Genomic DNA, 25,458 nt, shown 5'->3' with positions numbered 1-25,458 from the left:
CTTCTTCTTCTTCATCCTCTTCTTCTCCTTCATCCTTTTCTTCTCCTTCTTCTTTTTCATCATCATCTTCTTCTTCTTCCTCTTCTTCTTCTTCCTCTTCTTCTTCTTCATCCTCTTCTTCTTCTGCTTCTTCTTCATCCTCTTCTTCTTCTGCTTCTTCTTCATCCTCTTCTTCTCCTTCCTCTTCTTCTTCTTCTTCTTCTTCCTCCTCTTCTTCTTCTTCCTCCTCTTCTTCTTCTTCTTCCTCCTCCTCTTGTTCATCCTCTTCTTCATTTTCATCCTCTTCTTCATCTTCCTCTTCATCCTCTTCTTCATCCTCTTCTTCTTCTTCTTCATCCTCTTCTTCCTCTTCAATCTCTTCATCTTCATCCTCTTCTTCCTCTTCATCCTCTTCATCCTCTTATTCATCCTCTTCTTCTTCTTCATCCTCTTCTTCTTCTTCATCCTCTTCTTCATCCTCTTCTTCATCCTCTTCTTCTTCTTCATTCTCTTCTTCTGCTTCCTCTTCTTCATCCTCTTCTGCATCCTCTTCTTCATCCTCTTCTTCAGCTTCTTCATCCTCCTTCTTCTTCTTCATCCTCTTCTTCTTCTTCTTCGTCCTCTTCATCCTCTTCTTCATCCTCTTCGTCCTCTTCTTCTTCTTTTTTTTCATCATCTTCTTCTTCTTTTTCATCCTCTTCTTCTTCTTTTTCATCCTCTTCTTCTTCTTATTCCTCTTCATCCTCTTCTTCTTCTTCTTCCTCTTCATCCTCCTCTTCTTCATCTTCCTCTTCTTCTTCATCCTCCTCTTCTTCTTCTTCCTCTTCTTCTTCATCCTCTTCCTCTTCTTCATCCTCTTCCTCCTTCTTCTTCTTCCTCTTCCGCTTCCTCTTCTTCTGCTTCCTCTTCTTCATCCTCTTCTTCTTCTTCCTCTTCTTCATCCTCTTCTTCCTCATCCTCTTCTTCTTTTTTCTTCTTTTTGTCTTCCTCTTGCAGGTCACTGCTCACGCGCAGATTTTTTTATCGGTGAAAGATCGGCCGATTTGCCCATCATTGCTGCGAAAATCGGCCGATTTTTTTTCCAATTTTACCGATAAAAAAAATCTGCCAAAAAAACGAAAAACGGCCGAACATTTAGCCCACTAACAATCCGAAAATTGGCCGATTTTATTTTCGGCCAAAAAATCGGCCGATTTTCGACCCATCTATGGCCTGCATTATTCACCACATATTGATGCCTAAATGCATTGAGTTGCTGCCATTTGATTGGCTGATTAGCAGTTTGTGTTACCAAGCAATTGAACAGGTGTACCTAATAAAGAGACTGGTGAGTGTATATGCACTACAGAGGGATATGCTTTGTTCATTTATCATGTCTGAAGTTTACAGCCACTTTAAAAAAGGAAATCTAATGCAGTCTCCATCTTTAGGCTAGGTTCACATATGTGCGGGTGGTGCGGTTGTAGATCCGCACGAAAATCCATGCAGCTGCACCACCCGCGCAGAGGAATGTGGACCCATGGGCGGGTGCCATTAGTTCTAATATCACGCCGCCTGCACTGGAAAACGCAACTGCACTGTGAACTGAGGTTCTCGTGCGGGCTGCATTTTCAAAAGAAGCGCAGGGACTTCTTCCCTTCGTGTCACTGGGCACAGGAGTCCATTCAAATGAATGGGCTCTCGTGCCCGCGGAAAACATGGCCGCATATATATGAACCAGGGGTTAAGGATTGGCTAGCTACAATAGATTACATTTTAGTTTTTGGGTTTAATACCTCTTTAAAGTGGGGCTGGCCAACTTGGCCTGAGAGTTGAGTCATGTGTACCCAACCTGATACATATGTGCAACTGTGGCCAAATGATCGTTCTCATGGACGTCTAAGTGTTACAATAATCTACCCACACAGTCACCAGCACGCCTTTGACATTTTCACAATTTCGATTTTGTTTCATTTGCCTCATGTGATTTACACATTAGAAAAAATGAAAACGGTGAAGCTTGGCTGTAGAGAAATAATTTGTATGAGTGAGTTCCTAATTTGCAGACATTAAATCAATTCAAAAGAAGACATGCATGGTATTTTACAGGCCATGATGAGAATCAGCTGATAGAGTGTGCCCCCTTGTGCATGTGATCCGCGCTCACTCGTACTGTGGGGGAAAAGTTAGGATCAGCACAGTGACTGGAAGAAAGGAAGTTTTATAGTAGCTGCTTTTTTTTTTTCCCTCCCATCGGAGGAAACTCATAATATACTGATCATGCTACTAAAATGTGACATGTACAGAAATAACCTCCTGCGAGCTTTTTATTTATTTTATTTTCGTACTCCCTTACCGCTAAACAGACGCACGCCAAGGTTATGAGTGCAACTATCTTGTTTTATTGACTTCTGCTCCTTCGAGACTTGGCTTGAGATTAGACTTGAGTGGGTGGTTGAGAATTTTAATAGCGAAGCCCAATTTTTTCTAAAGCGTGTATAAAACCCCCTTATTGTATGCAAATGTGAAGCCACTAATACAAACTACAGGACATTAATCTGGCTTTTAAACTGCTCCATTTGTACTGCAGATCATTTTTGTTCATCCAGCAAGTGGACATTGCAGGAAGGATATTCTGATTTAGTGCTGGTAATGAAGCAAGTCATTACATGCAGGTCCCTCTTTGAGGCGGCGCTCTCTGTTGTGCTAGTTTAAATTGCCATTTATTAGTGTTTTTCTATTGTCAAGTCATCTTTTGATGGCTGTATGCTATCTAACATCTTAATGGATGTGTCCTAACCCACCACACTATGTTTATATTTGGAACAAGAAAGTGAAGCTAATTCATAAAAATGACTTAATTTACAAATTTTGCCCATACCAGTCATGTTACAAGAGGTCAGTACGGTATTTAAATATGAAGTTTAGTTTCAGAATTAAAGAAAAAATTAGTGCAATTTCTGATGGATCGAAACAAAATTGATCTTTTAAATGATTCTTTATGGAATTTTATCAATCTTTTGAGAACATCTTACAGAGCACATCTGTGTCGCTGTACCTAAAACTGTTCCACAATCTTAACCACTTCAGTCCCAGTTCCACTTTTGAATTTTTTTTTGTTTGCAATAAAAAAAAAAAGAAGAAAAATCTACGCCTGAAGATTAGTTAAAGCCTCCGAACAGGATATGTTTTCTGAAAACAGACACCCTAGAGAATAACAAATTGGTAGTTCCAGTGTTTTATCTCATACTCTACTAGAGCAATAGTTTATGAACTGCAAAATTTCAGGAAAAACTACACAAAAGTAAATTTTGGGGCACATAAATGAAATATATTTTCCAATTTTTGGTAAAATATAAAATAAAGGGTTGCGCCGAGTAAATAGATTTCCAGCATGTCAAGTCTTAACAGTGTTTACCCGTGAAACAACAACAAATTTTGGTACCTTGTATTTTGCATAGGCGATGCTTAAATGGCCCTACAAGTCATTAGTTAACAGTGAATAATGGGTCTAGAATGATTGCTCTCACTCTGGGGTGCGCGGCAATATGTAACATGTAATAGCCACACGTATCACTTCCACCAGAAAGCCGACAGTCGACCTAACAAAGGTATACATACTCCCGGCGCTATAGCAGGCAGGAGTATGTTTTACACATCCCCTGGAATGGTTACACAATTAACAGATACCTTTAATAGGCAAAGGATAAGAAAATTGCAGTCATAATTAGGAGGTAATCTGTAGTTGGGTTTGAGTGTATGCTGGCTTCTTTGAGCTGTTGTTAAATTACATATGATACACTATGTATTGGGGGGGGGGGGTATGATTTTATCCCAAAGTGGGGCTTTAGCTCCTTCTTCTCCTTCTCCCCTTAATTATTTCCGTTATTTTTTTTTTAAGATTTTTTTTTTTCTTTTTTTTCTGTTTTTCTAATATTAAATGTTAAACTTTTTTGTTTTTGACCATTTTTTGTTACTTTTTAGCATTGCATAAAAAAAAGTGCACAATTTAATTTAAAAAGCGGTTTTTTTTAATTTGTAAATAACTTTTCAATGCTTAGTACCAGAGTCATCATTTTACTGTTATTGGGTGGATTTGATTAAAATCAAGTTGATTTAAATTACTAGTGAAAAGGCTCGTTTTAAGTCAGAATTTTTAAAGAGCAATTGTCATCTCTGTCCTACAGCGGCTTCTCCTCTGACCTGCTGTTGACTCGCTGACAGTCCCATTCACTTTAATGGGACGGCTGGTGATGCAGCAGTGACACAGCAAGGTGAGAGACTTGGTGGCAGCAGGTGAGTGGATGCTCGCTAACGGGCACCGCCATGATGGATCTAAAATGACAGGTGTTCTTTAAATGTAAGGAATCCGACTCATTCTTGCTGGTAGTTAGAATCTTTAATATTTGCAAACCTTCTACTTTAATTAACACTGATTAAAGTAGAATTGTTAGGCTACGTTCACACTAGCCTTGTGTGCAGGCGGCAGAGAGGCGTTTGGGAAGCGTTTTTGCCTCTGCCAATTCTGCACATTACAGCACATGGTGCTGTTCTAACAGGAGCGTTTGCGTCGCGTCGCGTTGCGGCAAAACGGATGCCTCTGGTCGAGTCAGGAGGCTTTGAAGCCTCCTATTCTCGTCTATGGTGCCGCTCCGCAAACGCCCGGCCGGCGTTTGCAGTGCGGTTGCGACGCGGTTGCGGGGTGTTTGCGGAGCGGTAAAACCAGTCAAATGCATTAGGGCTCGTTCACACTAGGCTGTTTTGCCAACGCTTGCCAAACGCCCCTATAGCGTTTGGCAAGCGTTGGTCCGGTGTTTGCGGAGCGTTTTTAACGCTCGGCAAACGCTCCGCAAACGCCGCATGCGCGGTTTAGCGGCGGTTGCTAGGCGTTTGCCGAGCGTTAATAACGCCCCACAAACGCCTATAATGCATTTGAGTGGTGTTACCGCTCCGCAAACACACCGCATCGCAACCGCACCGCAAACGCCGGCCGGGCGTTTGCGGAGCGGCACCATAGACGAGAATAGGAGGCTTCAAAGCCTCCTGACTCGACCAGAGGCGTCCGTTTTGCTGCGACGCAACGCGGCGCGACGCAAACGCTCCTGTTAGAACAGCACCATGTGCTGTAATGTGCAGAATTGGCAGAGGCGTTTGGGAAGCGGTAAAAACGCTTCCCAAACGCCTCTCTGCCGCCTGCACACAAGGCTAGTGTGAACGTAGCCTTATAGGCGTTTGTGGGGCGTTATTAACGCTCGGCAAACGCCTAGCAACCGCCGCTAAACCGCGCATGCGGCATTTGCGGAGCGTTTGCCGAGCGTTAAAAACGCTCCGCAAACACCGGACCAACGCTTGCCAAACGCTATAGGGGCGTTTGGCAAGCGTTGGCAAAACAGCCTAGTGTGAACGAGCCCTAAAAGTCATTCTTGTCCATAGAGGGCACAGGTGTGAGAGTTGAAATGGTGTATTAAAGGTTTTCTTTGTTTTTTTTTTTTTTTGTTTTGACTTTAGTAACACTGTTTTTAATTAACACTGATTTAACCAGAAAAATATTTTTTTTTTTTTCATTTTTTTCATTTTAATTTTTTGTCTATGGATTGCATAAAAAATATCATTTTTGCAAAAGAAAGCCATGCTTGTCTTACATATATATTTCTTTTTTTATTTATTACTTCATTGTCTGTAGATAATGACAAAATTATTGCTGAACAGGCCCATAAGAGAATTGTAAAGTCGTTCTTGTTTAGAGGGCACAGGTGTGAGAGGTGAACTGGTGAATTAAAGGTTTTCTTTGATTTTTTTTTTTGTTTTGACTTTAGTAACACAGTTTTTAATTCACACTGATTAAAGTAGAAAAAAGTATTTTTTTTTTTAATTGTTTTTATTTTTTTGTCTATGGATTACATAAAAAATAAGATCATTTTTGCAAGACCTCACCAAAAGAAAGCCATGCTTGTCTTACATATATCTTTTTTTTTTTTTATTACTTCATTGTCTTAGATAATGACAAAATCATTGCTGAACAGGCCCATAAGAGAATTGTTAAAGTCCCTCTTGTTCATAGAGGGCACAGGTGTGAGAGATGAAATGGTGATTTAAAGGTTTTCTTTGTTTTTTTCTTTGTTTTTTTTCTTCTCGGATGTGGATGTCATGGGCCCAGCTCGCAAATACTACTTTTGTTTTTCAAAGGCTAAGTTCACTTTTTGGAATATGTTTCAGTAACCTGTTCAGAAGCACCCCCCCCCCCACCTTACCACCTGCTCCCCTCCATGACCGAATGCGGTTCTTCTCCTCCTGTAGCCGCTGTCACACTTAAACTCAGAGCAGCAGACTGACTTGTACTTTTAATGGACTGTAAATGCGTTGATTAATGCACTCATAGTCCACTGACACTTCCCCAACTTTCTAAATGAAAGCCCCATGAAGGTATGGCCAGAAAGCTGGAAGATGTGTCTACAGGAGCCTGACATTACACCCACAAGCCACTGATTGCAGGGGCAATGCTTGGCACATTATTTTTCCTGCAATATTAAACCCCCTCCCACCTTCCCAACCCAGTTATACTTAAAGTGGAGTTCTGCCCATTTTTCATACGTTACCTGATTATGTTGTCCCTGTGAAATAAAGAACAAGTTGGATATTTTTTTTTTTTTGTTTAATTTACATACTTTTAAATCCACTGCAAGCATGCAGTTCCATTCCCGGTCGCCTAGATGATGACGTCGTAAGGCGATGACGTCGTAAGGCGATTTGCAAGGTCTCCTGGGATGTTTCCTGTATCCCAGGAGTCCTTTGGTTTCTTGTAATCGTGGGACTTGGAAACCGGAAATGATGCGAATGGGAGGTGTTTCGCGCCATTTTACCGGAGTCCAGATTACAGGAAGACATGGATGCTGTATCCTGCTGCGTTCTACCTTGGAATTGCATAGTGTGTATATCACGCCGAACAGTGTTTGTACTGAGCAGGCGAGAGAACAAGTGGTGCATGCTGGGATAGCCAGCAGCAACGATTCCTGGAAATAAATACCTGCGGGCTTCAGATACCCATAGCCACCATGGTGCCTGCCTGCTTCCGAGATCATGGTACATTTTTAATAGTTACTAATAATAATAATAATAAAATTTGTAATAATTACTAAGTTTTGCTATTGAATCATTCCAATTGTTAATACTATTTGAAAGGTCATCGTGGATCTGATTTTACTAAAAATTTATTAGGGGGACTGGAGCTCCACTTTAATTTCTCATTGCTTCCCTGACGTTCCTTCTTTTGTCACAGCTGCTGCAAATTTCAGGTGTTGGAATTTACAAGGAGAAGTAACATCATGTCCTCCATAATGTGACTTTGTTCTGGTGTAGTTATTGGCTATTAGTCCTAAGTACTGCATCATGGGAGAACGTTGCATGTCCCCAACCCCCCATCCCCAGGTGTAGATTTATCTACAGTGTCTGATTTGGAGGAAGGAGTGGTACAGAAGTGCTGAGATGGTAATCGTAACTGATTGGCGGCTGGTCTTTAAAGAGACATTTTTAATTTGTCCCAAGTGGACAAGGTGACTCTTTAAAATCAGGATAGAAATGTTGAAGAAGCCACTGCTGACTTGTTTTTAAAGTTCTGTGCTCTTGAACACTAATTCTTACCATACCTACCTAGCTAAGTCAGTGACATTAAACAGACTTGCAGTCAGTGATGTATGAAATATTTAGAGGTCCTGCTCTTATTTCAGGTTAGTTGCATATCGAGTAGTAAGGTCCTTTTCACACCTTTGCAGCTTAGGTGTAGTGCATTTTAGGAGTGTTTAACATGCATCACCATTGAACTCTATGTAGCGTGCGTTGATGAAAGTGCATCGAAGATTTAGCAAGCAGGATTTTTATTGATTTATTTTAGCCATAGATGACAGCCCTGGAACGTATACTCTGGATAACAAGTCTGCACTGTAATTTGCTGTACTTTCTTCTTTCTTCTTTCTAGAGGCGATTTTTGTGATATTTAGGGTTTGTTTACACTTGCTTCAAAGTGTGGCATTGGATACACTTTTTTATAGCACTCTGAATGCCAATCAAAGCCCTTGTCATTAAATAAAATGCATAGCTTACAGTCCTTTTCACTTGTTGTGTTTGCATCTGCCAGGCTTCATTAAAGTTTCAAAAAAGCATCACCGAAGCATCAAAACACAGCAAAAAAGCATGTTGAAGCGGTGGGTGCTTTAATGTGTGTTGAAGTTGAAGGAAGTGTAAATGAGACCTTAAAGGAGAAGTACAGCCGAAGCTCTATTGGCTTTACTCCTGTGGATCACAGGAGTGCAGTTCATTCTGCACTCCTGCGACCCATGATGCTCACTTTAAAGACAGGATCCACCCCAGAGTCTGGAGCGACACCTGGCTCAACCTCTCAGCAAGGCTCTAAAAGCCGAGCCGGCAGCTCACTCCCCCTCCATAGCCCAGCACTCCACTAGCTCCATGAGCAGGGCCCCCCTATTCCTTTTGTATTGAAATGTATTGTAATTGTACTGTCTTCCTTTATATTGTAAAGCACTGCGCAAACTGTAGGGCGCTATATAAATCCTGTATAATAATAATAGAGCAGACAGCGGTGTCTGAAACTCACTGCTCTGAGTGGCTGTGCGAACTCAGTGGTCATGTGATCGCTGAGTTCTCACACTTAGAGCCGGCAGGGGTTAGTTGGAGCAATGGGCCGATGCTGCATCCACTTGGGTAAGTATGATTTAAAAAAAAAAAAAAATCCCATACTTCTGTTTTTAAGCTTAGTCTTAGCAACATCTCTTGAGTCCCACATGGCTATACTTGAAACCAAGGGCTTTCTGGCTACTGTCTGAATAATACACAGTATCTCTTGTTACGTAATTTTGGTAATATCTGTGGAAATTCGTATTTTTTTTTTTTTACCCCTTACTTTCTCAGAAATCAACTGACCTAACTAACAGATTCACAGCTAATGCAGTTAAAGATCCATAAACTATATATGTGATAAATGCAAGGGTTCTTCACAGCACTTAGACGTATGTAGATGTTTCCTTAATGTGACAAGCCTGAAACATCTGAATTCTCACTGTTTGTTTTTGATTTTGTGAAAAAATTTGGTTCATTTCTTACAGGAAAAACTTTACAGGAATTTTATAGGAGTAAACTTTGGATGTTTCCCTGTAAATTATTAGTGTCTGCAGGAACAAGAATGAGAAAACAGTTCTAGAATGCTTTAGTCCTCTTTGTCTTATACATGCCTCATTTTATTAACGCTGCTTTTCCAGCACGTGGACTGGATCACATAGCGGAAAATATTTTGTCCTACCTGGATGCAAGATCACTGTGTTCAGCAGAGCTGGTGTGCAAGGAGTGGTACCGAGTGACCTCAGATGGCATGTTGTGGAAGAAGCTCATAGAGAGGATGGTCAGGACAGACTCATTGTGGAGAGGGCTGGCAGAGAGGAGAGGATGGTAAGTGCAGACCCTTAAACGTGACCCATTTTAAAAGATGCTCTGCTGCGGAACGTCTCTATTTTTCTTGTTAATATAAACTTGGATCTAACTGAAGAACAAGGTGGTGGTTTACTGCAAGGAGCTGTAAAGACTGTTAAATAAACATTAAAGCTTAAGTTTAGGTAAAGCTTAAAAAAAATCAGCACAATTGACAGTTCCTTGTGCTGGTGCCAGCTCATTCCCAAACCCCACAGCTGCAATCTTTCTGTGCTGCAGGAGTCAAAAGAGCCAAGAGAGGCCCTTCAGTGTACTATCCCTTTGGAACATTGGAGTAAGATTTGGAAGGCCGTGTCCAGGTCTTCTAGATGTGTGGTGTTCAGGGAAAATACTTCTGGGGTTTTATACCAAAACATTCAAATCTTTTAAGTTCTTCATGCTCGTAACCCAGTTATTTCTCCTGTCTGCTGGCAATGTGAGAGGGAAATTAGATCCCTCTTTCACATTTTCTGGCTATGCACACTCATTGTTCCCTTTTGGAAGGAAGTCCTAGATCTTTTACAACTTCTTTTGAAGGTCTCCATTCCATTTGACCCTCTTCAGTCTTTTCTAGGCCTACCTTTTGCAGTCCTTTCCATTCCAGCCAAGAAGTTGTCCTCTCATGTCTTAACAGCAGCCAGGAGAACCATATCCATGCATTGGTTATCCACTACACTTCCCTTCCTGATGGAATTGATAAAAATCATTGGTGAGGTTAGAATAATGGAATATTTGACTGCTCTTCATGATAACCTTATCCCTCTATTTGAAACTGTTTGGGAACCATGGGATCTTTCCACCTTTCATTCACCCACCTCTCATTCGTTCACTCTGACATCCTGATTTCAACAGCTATTCCGTTGTTTTCCTTTGACACTATATTTGTACTCAATTATTTCATCAATAAGTCCACTTATCTCTTTTCTCTGTCTGTTTTTTTATTTTTATTTCTAATAAGGTTCTTAGACTCATGTAATTCATTTTGTCTGGTATCTGGATATTTTTTATTGTATCACATTGTTACAATCACTTTACATATGTCCTGTATAACTGCGGTGTTGTCAGTTTTTCTTTGTTTAAAATCCCAATAAAAACATAATTCTAAAAAAAAAGATTCAATAGACTTCTTACAGACACTCACCTAGAGTGCTGACTATCCCCCCTCCCCTTTTTTGTCACCCTTCCTTCATTCATAGAAGCTTCCATGAATGAAAAGCTATCTATGAATGGAAGACGGGCAGTTGAAAAAGCTCCACTTTCTCCGTTCATAGACTGCTTTTCATTCATGGAAGCTATATCCTGTATGCTATAAAGAGAGGTTGTAACTAAACACATGGGCTTCTGCTTGGTTTCCTTTTCAATTTTGCCCTGCAGCACTGTCCCCAGCATATGCATTGGGGTAGATTTACTAAAACTGGAGAGTGCAAGATCTAGTTCAGGTGTGCATATTAGCCATTCTGCTTTTTAGTTCAGCTTGTTCAGTTGAGCTTTGACAATAAAACCTGGAAGCTGATTGGTTTCTATGCAGAGCTGCTGAATTTTTTGCACTCGTTTTTAGTAAATCAACCCCAGTTTGCTGTTCACTCAATAATGCCCACAGCCTGGTAGAGGCACTCTTTTCTCATCAATTTCTACATCCCCTCAACACATTTTTCCTTAAGAGTTGTCCATACAACAGTAATCACTCCCTTGTGGTGTTCCTTTTTCCCCAGTTTCTGTATTTTTGCTGCTCTGTTCACTTTATAGGCAGTAACGTCTCTGGTAGCTCTATTGCAAGTGTCTTCACTGTTTTCTCTGCAGTTCCTCTTCCCCTCACTAGGGCCCTCATTTATTGCAGACATTGAAAAGCATGGTCCACTTTCTGCTGCATACTGTATTCATAAAATGAAGGTTGTGGTGTGGAGCCTGCAATGTCCTATGGAGTGTACTCTGCATACGGTGCAAAGAACACACTGATTGATGGAGAGATTGGTTACATCACTTTGGCAGGTCATGTGACTAGGCTTTCCTATTCTTCGCTTTATTTCCTCCAGTTCATTCACTTTTATGGAACTTTGCTAGTTAGACTAGAGATAATGGCACCCATAACCAATTAATACTTGCTCAGCTAATGTATATTTAGATTGGTCAGGAGGCCCAAAACCATTAGGCCTAAATGAACCCTTTTTATGAACAGAGTGACAGTTGCTAGTTTTTAGTAAACTGTACCCCTCATTTAGCTTTTTTTTTTTACACACACCTTGTAAGCAACACGCTTAGAGTAACATCACATTTTAGTGTGATACCTAATTTTTTAGGTGCAGCAGCAATAGCTTTGAGGTCTGTTAAGTTTGCAATCTGGGTAAAGAAAGCCCTACATTGGAAGCCAAAACTACAACACCTACAAGGAGTCTGACTGCAGCAAACAGAATGCTAAAAGTCATAGTGTCAATGAAAGACAGGTTGTCAGCCGAAAGAAATGAAGACCCTATAGAGCAGTGATAGAAGGGGACCATAAACACTGGTCAGAGAGATGCTAAGTGTATCTGATGTTATACAGTTAGGTCCATAGATATTTGGACACAGGCACAATTTTAGTTTTTTTTTCAGGTATTTACCAAAACATATTCAAGCTATAGTTATATAATGGATTTGGGCTGAAAGTGCACACTCTCAGGTTTTTGAGGCTATGTACATCCAAATTGGAGGAAGGGTTTAGGAATTACAACTCTTTAAGAGTATCCATCTCCCCTTTTTCAAGGGACCAAAAGTAACTGGACAATTGAATATAATCATGCATAAAATGTTCATTTTTAATATTTTGTTGAGAATCCTTTACTGGTAATGACTGCCTGAAGTCTGGAACTCATGGACATTACCAAAGACTGGGTTTCCTCCTTTATGACGCTTTGCCAGGCTCTAGCTGCAGCTGTCTTCAGTTGTTCTTTGTACATTTAGTTTTGCCTTCAGCAAGTGAAATGTATCCTCAATTGGGCTGAGATCAGGTGATTGACTCAGCCGTTGCAGAATATTCCACTTCTTTTCCTTCAAAAGCTCCTGGGTTGCTTTTGCAGTGTGTTTTGGATCATTGTCCATCTGTACAGTGAAGCGCCGTCCAAGCTGCATTTGGCTGAATCTGGGCTGATGGTATATTTCTAAACACTGAAGAATTCATCTGGCTGCTTCTGTCTTCTGTCACATCATCAATAAACACCAATGACCCAGTGCCACTGGAAGCCATGCATGCCCATGCCATCACAATGCCTCCACCATGTTTTACAGATGACGATGTCTGCTTTGGATCGTGAGCTGTTCTAAGCCTTCTCTACACTTTTTTCTTCCTGTCATTCTGCTAAAGATTAATCTTAGCGTCATCTGTCCAAAGAATGCTTTTCCAGAACTGGCTAATCTGGCTTTTCTATTCTTAAGGCTTATGAATGGTTTTCACATTGTGGTGAACCCTCTGTATTTGCTCTCGTGAAGTCTTCTCTTGATTGTAGACTTTAACAATGATACTCCACCTCCTGGAGAGTGTCCTTCACTTGTCTGGTTGTTGTGAATAGGTTTTTCTTTACCGTAGAAAGGATCCTGCGATCATCCACCACTGTTGTCTTACTTGGACGTCCATGCCTTTTTATGTTGCTGAGCTCACTAGTGCGTTCTTCTTTCCTCAGAATATACCAAACTGTTGATTTGGCCACTCTTATGTTGCTGCTCTCTCTTTGATGGATTTGTTTTGTTTTTGAACCCTTACAATGGCCTGTTTCACTTGCATGGACAGCTCCTTTGAACGCATGATGTAGGTTCACAGCAATAGATTCCAAATGCAAATACCACACTTAGAATCAACTCCAGACCATTTACCTGCTTAATTGATGAAGAAATAACGAAGGAGTAGGCCACACCTGGCCATGAAACAGCTTTTGATTCAACTGTCCAATTACTTTTGGTCCCTTTAAAAAGGGGGGGTGGCTACTCTTAAGAGCTGTAATTCTTAAACCCTTCCTCCAATTTGGATGTACATAGCCTAACTGTATGTCCAAGCATTATTTGTCTCTACTGAGGATGTTATGAATATTAACTAGCCCAAGAGGCAAGTATATTCTAATTTAAATACATGATTTAGTGATTGAAAAATTAGTTAAATGGAAAAAAGACAGCACTGTCACCACAGTAAACAAAGTGCAATAAATATTAATTAATGTAAAATTCATATTGGATCACATCATAGAAAACTAATATAGCAAATAGAAAATCATCCAAAATTGGATGAATAAAAACCATGAATTTCACAAACCAATGTATAAAGTGTCTAGTGCTTAATATACAAAAAGTGCTAAAATTAATGAACAAATAAATTAAAGTGCCCAGTGCATCAAATCTTCAAATATCCCAAATACATGTGCAAAAAATCTTCTATATGCCAACACTTGATTTCAGTAATAATTAAAGTGTCCAGTGCTAAAGTAAAAAATGAAGTGTAGTATTCTAAGGTGTAGGAATGTTTAACACATAAAAAGCACCCAAAATAACTGGGTGGTTACACTGGAAAATGTTCCAGGCCTAAAGCTTTTACACAAAATAACTGGTTTACCTTAACATGAATCTAACTCAGTGTTTAAACCTATGGCTAAAGCTAACCCCTAAAGCAGTCCATAACATATACCCACCCCTGAATGTAACCCTGTAGTCATGCACCTTATCCCATTAATTATGTTTGCGCTTGCACCAGTGATATGATGGAAACGCTAACATTGTTGCAACACTTTGCACACTCGAACAGACTTCTCGGTGACTGAGATGCTGGCGAAGTAATCGCCATACAGCAGCACCATGCCATAAATCAGTGAGCAGTGTTTTCTTATAACTGTGTTTATATTTCTCGTTCTACAGAATGTTAACTTCATGCATGCATTTGTCGGATACAAATCATACAGTCCTAGTGGAGTATTAAGCTGTACTTCTAGAAAAGGAGAATAAGCACTCCTGAATCTGCCAACTTTAAACTGCTTCTTCTCTGTCTTATGAGCCCATAGAGCCCTATTACCTGTCTCCTGGAACCACAAAGCAGTCAGCTCTTTAGAATAGCCTGTGTAAATATGAATGAGAAAATTTGCATCGGGCCATCTTTTGTGATCTTCTAACTCAATAATAATCCTTATTTTTCAAGTCAGAGTCACTTTAGAAAAAAAGAAACTTGAAAAAATTATACTCAACCATAGTTCAGCTTTGCTTAACTCCTTAATCTTGCAATGCTATGGGATTATCTATATCTAAAGGGAAATACACATTGAGTAAATATCATAAGTTGCCATAAAGTTGTAGAAATCAAAACTTGTTGCATCCTTCATACTTCAAACCTTCCGACTTGACATTTTGTGCTTGTCAGATTAAAGTTGCAGCATAACTGTCTTTTCATTGTCTCCAGATTGAAAATATCTAAAGGAAGAATTTTCTTTGTTGCTCATAATGGCCAGTTAGATTCAGTCTTTCATTTTTTCTGTTTCATTAATGCATGGAAAGAATAATCTGATTGGCTGCTGTGCACAGCTGACAAAACATACATTTCAGATTTTGAGACATGGGTTAACTTACTAAAAGCAAATAGGCTGTTCACTTTTCAAGAGAAGTTGCACTTTGCAAGGGAATTTTCCCCCTGAGCTTGAATGTGGTGAAATTTCACTTTGCAAAGAAAGGAAAATTAAACAGCATTTTTGCTTGCACATGATTAGATGATGAAAGTCAGCAGAGTTTCACCTCCTTCTCTAAGATTTGAGAAAACTTCCCTTGCAAAATGAACAGTCTATTTGCTGTGAATCAACCCCACAATGTTCTTCAATCATTTTAAGAGCCATCATTAGCACAGTTTCTCATATCTTTTTTCCATCTTGCTAAATATAGAGAGATGTATTATATATTTATAGTTTTACATAAATGTCATTAGCTAATGGAAGGCACGTGCTCAGGATAGACAAAATGTTGCAGGTGTAATACCTTTTAAAGCTGAACTCCAGGCAAATGGCTAAATACTCTTTTAAAGTTGAAGATTAATTCTGTTTATACACTATATTGCCAAACGTATTGGGATGCCTGTCTTTACACGCACATGAACTTTAATGGTATCCCAGTCTTAGTCCGTAGGGTTCAATATTAAGTTAGTCACCCTTTGCAGCCATAACAGCTTCAACTCTTCTGGGAAGGCTGTCCAGAATGGTTTAGGAGTGTGTCTATGGGAATTTTTGACCATTCTTACAGAAGCGCATTTGTGAGGTCAGGCACTGATGGTTGACGAGAAGGCCTGGATCGCCATCTCCGCTCTAATTCATCCCAAAGGTGTTCCGTCCGGTTGAGGTCAGGACTCTGTGCAGGCCGGTCAAGTTCCTCCACCCCAAAGTCGCTCATCCATGTCTCTATGGACCTTGCTTTGTGCCATCCCCAAACTGTTCCTACAAAGTTGGAAGCATGACATTGTCCAAAATGTCTTGATGTGCTGACGCCTTAAGAGTTCCTTTCACTGGACCCAACCCCTGAAAAACAACCCCACACTATAATCCCCGCTCCACCAAACTTTAGACTTGGCACAATGCAGTCAGGCAGGTAACGTTCTCCTGGCAGCCGCCAAGCCCAGATATGTCCATCAGATTGCCAGACAGAGGAGAGTGATTCGTCACTCCAGAGAACACGTCTCCACCGCTCTAGAGTCCAGTGGCAGCGTGCTTTACATACATGGGATAATGGTGATGCGGTTACGCCATACGCTGCTCTCCATCTGCATTCCACTGCAGCACACAGCGGTCTTCCGGTCCCATTTTATGACAGCCGACTTCTGGACGTAGGAATTGGATACCCTAACCTGCAGCAGATACCAATGTGAGTGTTCATTCACACTATTGTTCGCAATTAAAGTATATGACGGTCTGCACTCAGTGGCGCCTTCTGTTATTCCATTTTTATTTGCGGCATTGCTGTACACCACTCGGCCATGCTCGGCCATGGAAACCCATTCCATGAAGCTCCTTACGCACTACTGTTCTGCTAATCTGAAAGCCACACAAAGTTTGGAGGTCTTTAGCTATTGACTCTGCAGACAGTTGGCAACTACTCCACATCAGCATGCGCTGACCCCGCGCTGTCATTTTACATGGCCTACCATTTCATAGCTGAGTTGCTGTTGTTCCCAGCTGCTTCCACTTAGTTACAATCCCACTAACAGTTGACCATGGAATATTTAGTAGCAAGGAAATTTCACGGATCAACGTATTGCGCAAGTGGCAACCTATCATGGTACCACGCTTGAATTCACTGAGCGACCAATTCTTTCACAAATGTTTATAGAAGCAGTCTGCATGCCTAGGTGCTTGATTTTATACACCTGTGGCCATGGAGGTGATTGGAACACCTGAATCCAATGATGGAGGGGTGTCCCAATATTTTTGGCAATATAGTGTATGTTGCATTCCCTGGTTCCTCCTTTACCCTTCATTAACATGCTTATGAAATTTTTGAATGAAACCTTTGCATTTTCATTACATACATACTTTTTGTTTTTTTATCATCCATTAAGGGATACAGGGATGAAGTAATTCATAGATGTATAGGTTATGTTGCTGCCTTCGGGAGGTTGACACTGGCAAAAAAAAAAAAGTTGAAGGTATGCCCACCATAACTCCATTCCTGACTGTCATGCTTCCTTTGTTTTTGCTACTGTCCTAGGAGATTTGATGCTTCTCTTCAGTATCTCTTTTTAATAACTGTCAGTATTCTTGGCTCTGCATGGATGTTTTTTCTGTTCGTGTCCTAGTTCGAAGAGTTCCCTTTTACCCTGCATGTTATGTCCTCTGTTGATTATAGCAACACTATACCATTTACCCCCTGCAGGATTTTCACGCTTCCACACCTTTCTTTCAACCATTGTTGTACATTGGAAGATCTCTTCTCTCTTCCTTCTGAAGTCCTCTTGTTTTCATTGGATTTACCTTCTAATGAAATTCTAGAGTGTGTTTTTCCTACTTAAATACATTATTCACTGCCTTGCTGTTAGTGTTCATTGTTCCACCTGTTGTTTCCTATTGGTGGTTGTTTACTTGTCCTCCACTTGCATTTGGGAGCCATACCCTTTTATTAACAGTCCTCCGTTTGTGGTGCATCTGGCCTGCCTTGATATACCATACTTCTTTTTTATGTCATTTTGTGTAGAAGTAGCTCCCTATCCTATGCACCTGAAATTCTCCTTCAGTTAATTCTAAATCAGTTGGTTCTCTTTGTAGCCCACCCCTCCGCTGGATTGCTTTTGAATGTCCCATACATCTATGAACTACCTCATCCCTGTGTTCCTCATTGCACAAAAAAAAATGTTTTCCAGAAAAATCTGTATCTTCCATGGAAGGAAACCAATCCTACACCTCTCTCTATCGGTCCTATGCATTACTCATAAAACTGAGGCATGATGGTTAGGGGAGGAACTATGGTTGACAGCCTTCAACTGTTCATGTTGGCTAGTGTCTACCTCCTGAATGAAGCAGCATAAATCATATGTCTATGAATTACTTCACACTGTACCTGTGTTACCCAATAGACATAAAGAAAAAGATTTTACAGTTGGAATACAAGCTTTATTTTTAGACCCAGTGACATCATCACTGTGTCTCTGTGCTTTTCTGTGCAGTGCAGGGAGATCATGAATGGGAAGTCTGGAGAAATGGGCATTCTAGGCAGGCTGCATTTGCATTCAGCCTGCCCTAGGTAACGCCTGCATATGATGCTAAGCCACTACGATTGAAAGAACTGAAATCCAATAAATGAAAGGTGCAGACCAGGGACAGTAAGGTTGGAGGGAAAAGAGCAAGATAATGCTAAATGTCCTAGTGCCAGGAAGTAAGGCAGACTGTATTTTGTATGACTGTGCAAGGTTGAAGTAATAGATACAGTAGATATCAATTGAGCAAGTTCACGATCTACATTGTACAGTGATTCTGCTGTAGTATTCGGTTTTATCTTACCATTAACCAGGGCTGCAATTATGGGTCATGCGGCTGTCTTGCAAAACCATAAAGGGGCCTTGCCTCTGTAATTTCTATTGCAAAGGCAATTCCTCTAGTTATACAGAATATTAATTGCATTCATAGAAAATGTGGTTCTCAAACTATATACACATCCATCTTGCTCAAAATTATTTGCTGAATGTTATTGTTACTTGCATAAATCATTGTGTAGCTGGACAGCTCTTGACTCATAGATTCTCATACACACCCCGTAAGTTGAAGTGTATTTCACAAGTGTGTAGTTTACTAATGCTTGCAGTGCTTAATTGCTGTATTTCCTTTCTCTCATGATTATCTAAACTAATTCATTTCCCAGCTGCATAATCCTGCAAGGCAAAACCAGGTGAGCACTATTCTCAAGGGATTACATTCCTAGGCAGCTGTGCATGTCCTGTCCCAGGGTCCCCCCCCCCCCCTTGTTGAATATATGTAGTATGCATGAAGTATAAAATCGCCAGACCCCCCCGACTTATGTCTTTCGATTAAAAGGAGCATTGGCTTTCCTCTGTGATGCTACTGGACTGCCTCTGTACTCGCGTTATTATAAAGTAAGCCCAACAGTTGAGCAGAGAAGCCTTCTACCTGCTAATTTGTTCATACCCTATGACCCTAGTTGAGAGGGTAACGTACATGTAAACATTTTAATCACTTTGCAGATTTAGGTTGTTACATTTTAATACATTGATGTCTCTTGTTTTATTACCTATTGCTTTGTTTTTTGAAAAATAAAGAAAAACTTTGCTTTTGTTAAATGTTGTATATAATTAAAAAACCTTGAGATTTGCACAGGTGGTTATGATGAACACAGATCCTCCTCTTCAGGAATCAGCCTGGAAAGGACACGATGAAACAAAGCTGTTTCTTCAGAAAAGAAAAATCTGCAATATATGTTAAAATCCTTGCAGTGTACATTGATCACCCAGGGGGGATGTTTTTTGTTTTCAACAAAGGTTTTACACTTTAAAGTGATTCAGTCTTCGGACTTTTGTTTTAAATCACAAACATGTTCTATTTACCTGCTCTGTGCAGTGGTTTTGCACAGAGCAGCCCCGATACACCTCCTCTGGGGTCCCCCACCGGAATTCCTGGCTCCACCTCTTCAGTTAGTGCCACCATAGGAAGCCGCTTCCTGTTTTGGCACATGTATGGACTTGAGCCATGCTGCTTACATCTATAGATACACAGTGCACAGCTCAGCCCTCCCCCCACTCTCTCGTCACAGAATTTTATTGACAGCACAGGGAGCCAATTGTTCCTGCTATCGGTCTGCTCAATGAGGAAGGAGAGAGCCGCAGCTCTCATGCTCAGCGCTGGATTGAGATCGGGGTTGGGTAAGGATTGGGCGGGTTGTCCTGATCTCAGAAGGCTTTTCATCTTAAGGCAGAGAATGTATTAAAGGAAAAACTTAAAACCTTTAGAACCACTTTGAGCTTGAACCTTCTGCCCACAGTGAATGCTGCCCCAACTTTCTAGGCAACTTCAAAGTGCACCTGTAAGTTGTAGCTGCATCCACAGGTCACAGTGATGTCCATCCAGCTACAAACAACACCTCCTGTTTTTATATTAGCGGTGGAGGCAGATGCAAGGAGAGTGAATAAGACTTCTGATCACTCCCCTTCAAGCTTGTCATCGCAGAGCCATATGAGAGTACGTTGAGTGAAGGAGCAAAGCGTTGCTGGATTGTGTGGTTAGTAGTGTTACTGAAGTCTCATTGAGTGGAGAAATAGAGCAGTTTGATGAATGTGATTTTCCTGGGACATATTCTGTTGACAAATGTGCCTATAGACTTGCAAAGGATTGCTTCAGAGTGACAATGCAGATAGCGATTGGATTGTTTGTGTGTGAGAGTTGTCACCTGAAAAGAGGAAGCACCATGACAGTTGCATTTCTGGCAGGGTCAACAGTTATATTAGAGAAAAGTCCACAGCTCTGTGATGTTCAGGATACATGCTTTAGCACATACATGTTTAGTTTTAGGCCATAGACACACTTCACGAACATGGATTGACCACCAAACTGCTAGCTTTCCTATTATACTTCTGGCTGTGAGCATACCACAATATAGCTTAAACAACCAGTCGAAAACATTTTCTGGATTAGTAGGTATCAGAGATTTGGAATAAAAAAAACATTTCCTTAAATCTGATCTGAACCTGTCTAATTGTAGGGAGTGACACCGCAAACAGCATTAATTCTTGCAATCTTTCACTTTGTAATGAAAATTGTATTTTACTTTATATGGAAGATACTTGATGTGTGTGTACCCAATTAATCATCAGGGCTTTGGGTCTCACCAGGTTCTGCTGGCAGGATGCAGATTTAGTTGTTTTAATATGGGTAAAGAGATTATGTAAAATGAGTTTACTATATCAACAGAGGCATTTTTTCAATGTGTGTTCCAGCCAGATATGTGTGCATCTTAAGTGATACTTCTAATACTTTTAGTAAACTAAATGAAAATCTTGCGTGCAGTGAGCACATTGATAATATTAGTATTGAGCCTGCATTGGGGGATTGTGACAGGCATGTTATATGGCTGCTTTCTTACATATGAATATTTCAATTTGTTCTGCTTCGCAAGTCTTCCTGCTCTTATAATAATTATGTACCATATATCACATCGGAAGTCCTGATTTGTTTTGTGTATGAGATGCGAGAGGTTTGCTAAAAAATAAAGGTGGTTTTTCTACTTAGAAAACATAATAAAGTAAATCTGGCTTTAATACTTTCTGTGAACAGAGTGGTAAGTCATAGTGAACTCAGAACTCCAAGTCTACTTACCTGTTTTAGGCTGATGCCATTGGATGACCAAGGCAACCAGACTACTAACATTTCAGAAGGAGAAGTCTGCAGTGGCAGCCTTTATATTCTATAACACAGATTCCCTTTAAAGGTTATGTTCACCTTTTGCAGGAAAAAAAATGTGCATTTATTATTTTTTTTTTCTGATGACCCTGCAGAACAGTACAATTTCAGGCTCCTGCAGACACTGCCTCCAGCTTACCTGCCTGTATCTTCATAAAGGCAAGCAGTTACAAAGCTGGAGGATGTGTCAATGAACCATGAGAGCACTCATCAGCACCCTCACAGTTCATTGAGGACTACAGGCTGCCTACCGCAGAGGAGGACAATACTTATAGTGTATTCATTCACAGATTTCTGTGAATAAATGATGCAGTTCTGTGAGTGGAGTCACACACATTCATGCTGTTTTTCAGAAAGACCAGCAGGTGCATGGAGAAGAACCCCTGCCCGCTATCATAGGGTGGGGGGGATCAGAAGGGTGCCAGGGGGCAGACCTGGAGCATGTTACACCCTAAAAATGGGAGTAATGTGTAACATGCTCCATAAGATGAACCTATCCTTTCAAGTGTATAGCCAAAACTTGATTTTCAGTTTTGGATAGACTATGGAAGATTAGAACACCTGTCAAGCTTTCATTGTGGTCTGTGCTCTTGTTGGGTAGATTCATCCTCCTTTATCAGTTCCAGGGACCACTACCTTATTAGAGAAAGTGATCCAAAATGTTGCAGTTGTCACCAGAAGGAGAGTTTAGCATACTCTTTCACTAGGGACAACTGAGCAAGGGGGGAATTCCCTTCCAACCCCAGAAAGTGAAATTAAAGCTCCCTAATAGGACAAAGAAAAAAAAGAAAAAAATTAAACACACACACACTTTCCTTATTCTATCCAGAACAAAAGTAAACATTGTTGACCATACATAAGATTTTAAGAGTTTTCTTTGCTGAATATACCTAGACAAATCCCAGGGACCAGGGTGACTCATGCTAAAAAGTTTGTTGCCCCTTAACTTTATAAAGTAGTTATTAGTCAAGGCACCTCTGCCTTGACTGGCATTTGGACTAAACGATTCTTGAATTCTTCATTTTTTATTATCACCTGAATTCCTTTTTAACCTTTTTAGTTTCTTTTAGGGCCTGTCCACACCTGAATCGTACAGCAACGCAGTCCTTGTTTCTGTGTGATTCCTTTTCAAAACTGCTCTGCCCCAGATTGTACCATGTGCTCTGGTGCAGGCAAACGCACTGCCTTGTAACCTGCATTTGGAGTGTTAGGATTATATTGACACGCGCAGCAGTGTGTTTTGAATGCTTTGCGGGAAATGCGCACGTAACACAGATTTCCTGCACTGCATTCCAGTGCAAACGAGTCCTTAATTTTCAACAACTTTTTTAGTTCTTTTCGAAAATTATTTTTTTTCCTTTGAATAGGACACAGTTCTGCATGTGCTTCATCACTGTACTTAGAGCTTTTTGGTGTTCCATTCAAAGATATTGGAAATATCTACCCAACATAAGCCTTAACATGCTCTTATATGAAGTGGTGTGGTCGCATTCGTTTAGCATAGTGCGAAGGAAAAGCTTGCAGAGTCATAGGCTGATCAGATGCTGCAACTTCTACAGAATTTTAAGGAATAGTTTGGTAAACTCAAGGAGCAAAAAATAAGAGCTACATTTTGTTTGCTCTGTACAAAGCCCTTCCATGTGCACCTTACTATGTTATTTTAAAAAGGGTGTGGTTGCTTTTTTGTTTATGCCATGTCTTTTCATTTTGATCAGAGTACAACTTTAACACCTTATTTCTTTTGTCTCCTAGGGGACAGTATCTATTTAAGAACAAGCCTCCAGATGGAAAAACCCCACCTAATTCTTTCTACAGGGCACTTTATCCTAAAATCATCCAAGATATAGAGGTGTGACATTGCATCCATTTTCTTGAACCTGTACAGGTTGATGTTGCTTATTCTTGTCTTCACATATGGCTCATATTGTTTATTTTACTTCTATTCATACAAGACGATAGAGTCGAATTGGCGATGTGGACGGCACAGTTTACAGAGAATTCACTGTCGGAGTGAAACAAGCAAAGGTGTATACTGTTTACAGTATGATGACCAGAAGATAGTGAGTGGCCTCAGAGATAATACCATCAAGGTGAATTCTGGAAAATGCTTTTGGAGGAAATGGTCTTATCTTTCCTAACTTACATGATTTATATGATTTGCAACAGTGCCCTTACCTTAAATTATGTCCATTGGTTTGATTTTATGGACCTCTGTTATAAACCAGCAAGTTGGGACTACAAGGCTGACTTTAGATTTGTGTCATAACTTGGCAAACAAAAGCAGCTTGAGATGAGCCAACACATTTACAGAGTGAATCACTCCTAATGAAACGTGTGAGTCGCATCATTTGTAGTTGAACTAGCAAAGGGCATATTCAGGGGATGTGACTTGTATGACCTCCAAAAAGTAATGAGATATGATGTAGTTGTATAAAAGCGCAAACTGATTTGCTTGTCTTTACATGTGATTTCCAGGGATAAGTTTATTAAATTCTAAATAATAAATATTGATTTTGCTACCCCAGAATGAAGGCTTTCCAGGAAACTGACTGTTTAGCTTTAGGGTAGTGCAATGTTGACAGAGACAATTATTGCTTCTGTGTCCTTGTTGCTGCTACCTTAAACGTCCTGCACCAGGTACTTTCTGTTCCATACTTTTTTGCAGCCTAATGTCAGATTGATAGTTTTTCCTATAAGTGTAGAACTATCTATGTGGCAGACTGCAAAAAAAGCTGGAAACAGAAGTGCACACACCAGACTTGCAACTATTGTGGATTAGTAAAGTGTTCTCAAAAACCTGTGTTTTCTAGTTGTGCCCAGACTCTGCACACTAAAGTATTTACAAATTTTGAGAAAGTAGTAAAAGCTTTTATAACAACTGCATGTATTACCCTCTACAGCTATAGGAATTGTGGAAAAGTTAATCATTAAAGTTTTCAGATGAAGCACCGAAAGCCTAGCTGTTACTTTCTGTTGCACCAGAATATTAGCAGCCTGCCAGTCTTTTCATGTAAACACTCAGGTCCAATAAACTAGCCTTTATAAACCAGGGTTTTGTGGAACACTTGGGTTTTTTTTACAGATTGCTGGACGTTCCTTGAGCATTGGGCAGTTTCTGCCTCTCTGATAAGCTACCACGGACGCCAATGATCTTTTCAACTGTCTTTAAGGGTTTTGTAGCTCCCAATGGCCTCCAATGTAAGGGGCATTCTCCCCACTGACCAGCAATGAACAGGTATTATTCCTGCTGACCACCAGTTTAATATGGCCTTTCACAGACCACCAATCTAAGGGTACTCTTCTCCCCTGACTACTATGCAAGAGCACTTCACTAACCACTAGCGTAAAAGGGCAATACGCTGACCACCAGTATAAATCGCCATTACCACCACTCATCAGTGCAAGAAGTACTTCTCCATTGACCAGTAATGTGAAGGACCTTAGATTGTATGCCCCTTGAGGGTTAGGGACTGATATGACTATACAATATATATGTAAAGCGCTGTGTAAATTGACGGCACTATATAAGTACCTGAAATAAATAATAAGGAGCGCTACAGTTTCATAGTCCCTTCTTATTCTGTCCATAATTACTATTTGTTTTACTTTATTTTTACTTACAATTATTTGCCATGGGTGTCAAATATGCTAGGTATTTCACATTACTTATTCTTTTTTGTTATTTTTGTATCCACTACTTACTGTTCATGCCAATGTCCTGCGAGCTGTAGACATTATTAGTAGGAGTTCCCTGAGACCTGAAAGTTATTTTCAGTGTTCCTATGTGGTAAACCGGTTGAAAGAAAGCTTTTAGCTGTTAGAAACTGACTGAAACTAGGCTATAGAGTCTTTGTTGTGATCTTGGGAATGAATAACGTCTCAGTACATGCAGTTGGAGAGGTCAGGGATGGCTTGTTTTAAAGCTATTTAACTACTTCTTAAGAATATGTACGGTAAGTCTTTTAATGTCCATAGTATGAGTACAGGTGCATTTTAAGATTGTATTTACACCTCTTTGTAATAGGTGCAGTATATTTATAAATCATTTATATTTTTGACCATTCATCCTTATGGAAGTTGTGTTTTCACGCACATCTTGCGCTACATCCCACTAAAGATATACAAACCCATTGACCTAATA

At 40.3% G+C, this 25,458-nt stretch overlaps 1 protein-coding gene across 8 annotated transcripts in view; it reads left to right on the top strand.

The window, feature by feature from the left end:
- The window catches only part of BTRC (beta-transducin repeat containing E3 ubiquitin protein ligase), a 271,743-nt gene that overhangs the window by 192,052 nt on the left and 54,233 nt on the right, over positions 1-25,458 (top strand). For 7 of the 8 annotated variants that reach the window (XM_089683276.1, XM_089683275.1, XM_089683278.1 and 4 more), the window contains 4 exons: positions 9,228-9,414; positions 18,769-18,795; positions 23,070-23,166; positions 23,270-23,407. In XM_089683276.1, the coding sequence (XP_089539402.1) occupies positions 9,228-9,414; positions 18,769-18,795; positions 23,070-23,166; positions 23,270-23,407 (449 nt within the window). The remainder of the gene's footprint in view (positions 1-9,227; positions 9,415-18,768; positions 18,796-23,069; positions 23,167-23,269; positions 23,408-25,458) is intronic. The other variant, XM_089683277.1, reaches the window with a different exon arrangement.

The sequence above is a fragment of the Staurois parvus genome, unplaced genomic scaffold (assembly GCF_062004578.1).
Source record: "Staurois parvus isolate SC_StPar_1 unplaced genomic scaffold, SC_StPar_1.0 ptg000303l, whole genome shotgun sequence".
In the NCBI taxonomy this organism is placed as follows: domain Eukaryota; kingdom Metazoa; phylum Chordata; class Amphibia; order Anura; family Ranidae; genus Staurois; species Staurois parvus.
The sequence above is the reverse complement of the archived record's forward strand: the minus strand, read 5'-3'. Positions and strand labels throughout refer to the sequence as shown.